The sequence below is a fragment of the Austrofundulus limnaeus genome, unplaced genomic scaffold (genome assembly GCF_001266775.1).
Source record: "Austrofundulus limnaeus strain Quisiro unplaced genomic scaffold, Austrofundulus_limnaeus-1.0 Scaffold1434, whole genome shotgun sequence".
Classification (NCBI taxonomy): domain Eukaryota; kingdom Metazoa; phylum Chordata; class Actinopteri; order Cyprinodontiformes; family Rivulidae; genus Austrofundulus; species Austrofundulus limnaeus.
The window spans coordinates 40325-43275 of NW_013953836.1; the positions used below are offsets into that span (position 1 = coordinate 40325).

Below are 2951 nucleotides of genomic sequence, written 5' to 3' on the forward strand. Positions count from 1 at the left end.
CAACCAGTAGTTTCATATTTCCTGTGAATAAACCAGTTCAAACAACCAGTAGTTTCATATTTCCTGTGAATAAACCAGTTCAAACAACCAGTAGTTTCATATTTCCTGTGAATAAACCAGTTCAAACAACCAGTAGTTTCATATTTCCTGTGAATAAACCAGTTCAAACAACCAGTAGTTTCATATTTCCTGTGAATAAACCAGTTCAAACAACCAGTAGTTTCATATTTCCTGTGAATAAACCAGTTCAAACAACCAGTAGTTTCATATTTCCTGTGAATAAACCAGTTCAAACAACCAGTAGTTTCATATTTCCTGTGAATAAACCAGTTCAAACAACCAGTAGTTTCATATTTCCTGTGAATAAACCAGTTCAAACAACCAGTAGTTTCATATTTCCTGTGAATAAACCAGTTCCTTTAAACGCACCTAGCTACAGCTGTTAGCGTTAGCATGGAGGCAGGTTTATCTTCAGAAGTTAGTTTTACTCAGTAACAACAAGCTAACAGGTAAAATTACCTGTCAGTGGACCACAGCAGCACTGGGACCTGGGCGGTACCGCTCCCACAGCCCAAACTGGAGCAGAAATAGAAAATAAAAGTTAAAAACCCCGCTCCACCGAAGCCACTCGTCTCTGCCATTTTGTCCTGGGCTCTTCCTGTTCGGGTCACGTGACTGTGGACCCGCTGACAGTCACGTGACTGTGGACCCGCTGACAGTCACGCGCTCAGCTGTGAGGAAACCACTTCCTGCTTTCTTTCATCCAGCCTGCTGCTCAGAGCAAACAGCTGCTTCCTGTTTTCTCTTCTTCTTTCCTGCAGCTGAACCTGAGAATAAAAACATTTATTAAATAAACAGACTCACCAAACACAAACTGTACTTCTGCTGTAAACATGTTAAAACATTGTGTTTTATTAAAAGATAACACTTAAAATATCCTGTCCTAAATGTGAGCCGTTTAATTTGTGATGAATTGTGTGATTTAAAGAGTCAGGGTCCTCCTGGCAGCTGTCCATGGTGCTGACATTTCACTGCTCCTCTCACGTGGACTATAATGATACAAAAATAATAATATTATTAATATTATAGGTCACTTCATAACCAGTGTTAAACACAGACTAAAAAACCAAGGACACAAGAACGTACAGTAGTTTTGTGTTTGCATGTTGTGTGTCAGTGAAAGTAGCTCCCATCCACACACAGCTGTGGCGGCGGAGGGATACACCTGCCTCCTCACGCTCCGCTGCGCCTCTGAACAGGAGAGGAAGGATGGGGAAAGACTGTGGTCACATTCAGACACACAACACCACTGTCCACCCTGTAATCTAATCTGGGAGGAGGGATTGTGTGTAAAGTAGTGTTTAAAGTGTAGTCAGAGTGTGTGTTTTTCTGACACAGCCTCTCTCTGCAGACCCCACTGTGCTGTGAGCTGGGCAGGGAAAACAGGATGCGGACTATTTTCCGACGCGCAGTGACATCTCTTTAAGGTGCTCCACGGTCAGGGCCATCTTTGGTCATCCTCTCCGGTGACAGCCTGCTGCTTTCAGCCTGATGCTGGAGAAATAAGCTGAAGATCCTGGTTGAACAGCTGATCTGAGGACTGCACCTTCACGAACACACGCAGGAGACACGGACACGCGCTCACACGACATGGATGAGGAATATGATGTCATCGTGTTGGGCACTGGGCTCACGGTGAGTCTTCAGCTGCCTTTTTACCAACTTTCAGCTCATTTCACCCTCAACCTGGAGCTTTGTGTGTTTGTTCCATTCATCTGTTACACACCTCTGCAGACAACAACACACACTGCACCTCTGCACAAACAACACACACTGCTGTGAGGGAGGACACCTCTACACAAAGTGCAGCCTTTCCTTCCCCAGGCTTGGGTTACACCCTCCAGCATCTTTAGGCGTCACCCCTCACTGTGCCACGGTCCTCTCTGCACGCGCGCACACACGCGCGCGCGCACACAGGCCTCCGTGGTGAGGCTGATGGCGCAGGCCTGAGCGGCTTTTCTTCACGGCTGCTTCACTAAACACACCCAGTGCGGCAGAACTGCACCAGGAGCCTGACTCACTAATAATCCCAGATTATTTACAGCGTGTTAGAACACACATGACTGCTTCAAATATGCCTCTGTCAATGATTATCACTTTACATCATCATCATCATCATCATCATCATCATCATCATCATCATCATCATAACAATAACAATAGTAATAACAATAATAATAACAATAATGCGTGGACATGAGTGAAAGAAGCGTTTTACGCATGCGCACAGCGCGTCTTCAGTCCCTGCCAACAGTTCACGTTTCTTCTGTCTGAAGCAGAATTTGATGACGTCACGCACAAAGACTTTAAATATTATGGTCATTATTTTACAAGCTTCCCCTTTTCCATTAAATCTGTAATGATTTCCTCACTTTCTGAATGCTGAATCAGAAAATTTTACTGTTATTTGCAATCTTATTACTTTTGCATACTTATGATTTGTGTAACTTTCAAACTTTAATATATTATATTTAATTTGATTTATCCTAAATTATGGAATGACCTGCTGCTGGAGGTCAGGGAGGTCCAAACTCCTTTTGTATTTAAAACCCATTTAAAAACACATTTCTTTCCTTTGGCTTTTAACCCAGAGTGATTTAGCATCTGTGTCTTAATTTTGTACTATATATATGAAAAATAATTTTTAAAAATTCCCTTCTCATCCTCCGTGGGTGGTCTCTTCCATCCTCTGAGCTCGGGTCCTCTACCAGAGGCCTGGGAGCTTGAGGGTTCTGCGCAGTATCTTAGCTGTGCCTAGAACTGCACATTTCTGGACTGAGATGTCTGATGTTGTTCCTGGGATCTGTTTTAGCCACTGCTCCAGTTTGGGGGTGACTGCCCCGAGGGCCCCGATGACCACGATGACCACAGGCACCACTGTGGTCTTCACT

The 2951-nt window shown here is 44.0% G+C and overlaps 2 protein-coding genes across 2 annotated transcripts in view; one reads left to right on the forward strand and one right to left on the reverse strand.

Annotated features, from left to right (window-relative positions):
• The window catches only part of LOC106535376 (V-type proton ATPase subunit S1), an 8419-nt gene extending 7668 nt beyond the window's left edge, over positions 1-751 (reverse strand). The window contains exon 1 of the mRNA XM_014032378.1: positions 520-751. Coding sequence (XP_013887832.1) covers positions 520-641 — 122 coding nt within the window. The 5' untranslated portion in view covers positions 642-751. The remainder of the gene's footprint in view (positions 1-519) is intronic.
• Positions 752-1287: 536 nt separating this feature from the next.
• gdi1 (GDP dissociation inhibitor 1) overlaps positions 1288-2951 on the forward strand; it is an 18812-nt gene continuing 17148 nt past the window's right edge. Inside the window, exon 1 of the mRNA XM_014032380.1 lies at positions 1288-1695. Within this exon, the coding sequence (XP_013887834.1) occupies positions 1651-1695 (45 nt within the window). The 5' untranslated portion in view covers positions 1288-1650. The remainder of the gene's footprint in view (positions 1696-2951) is intronic.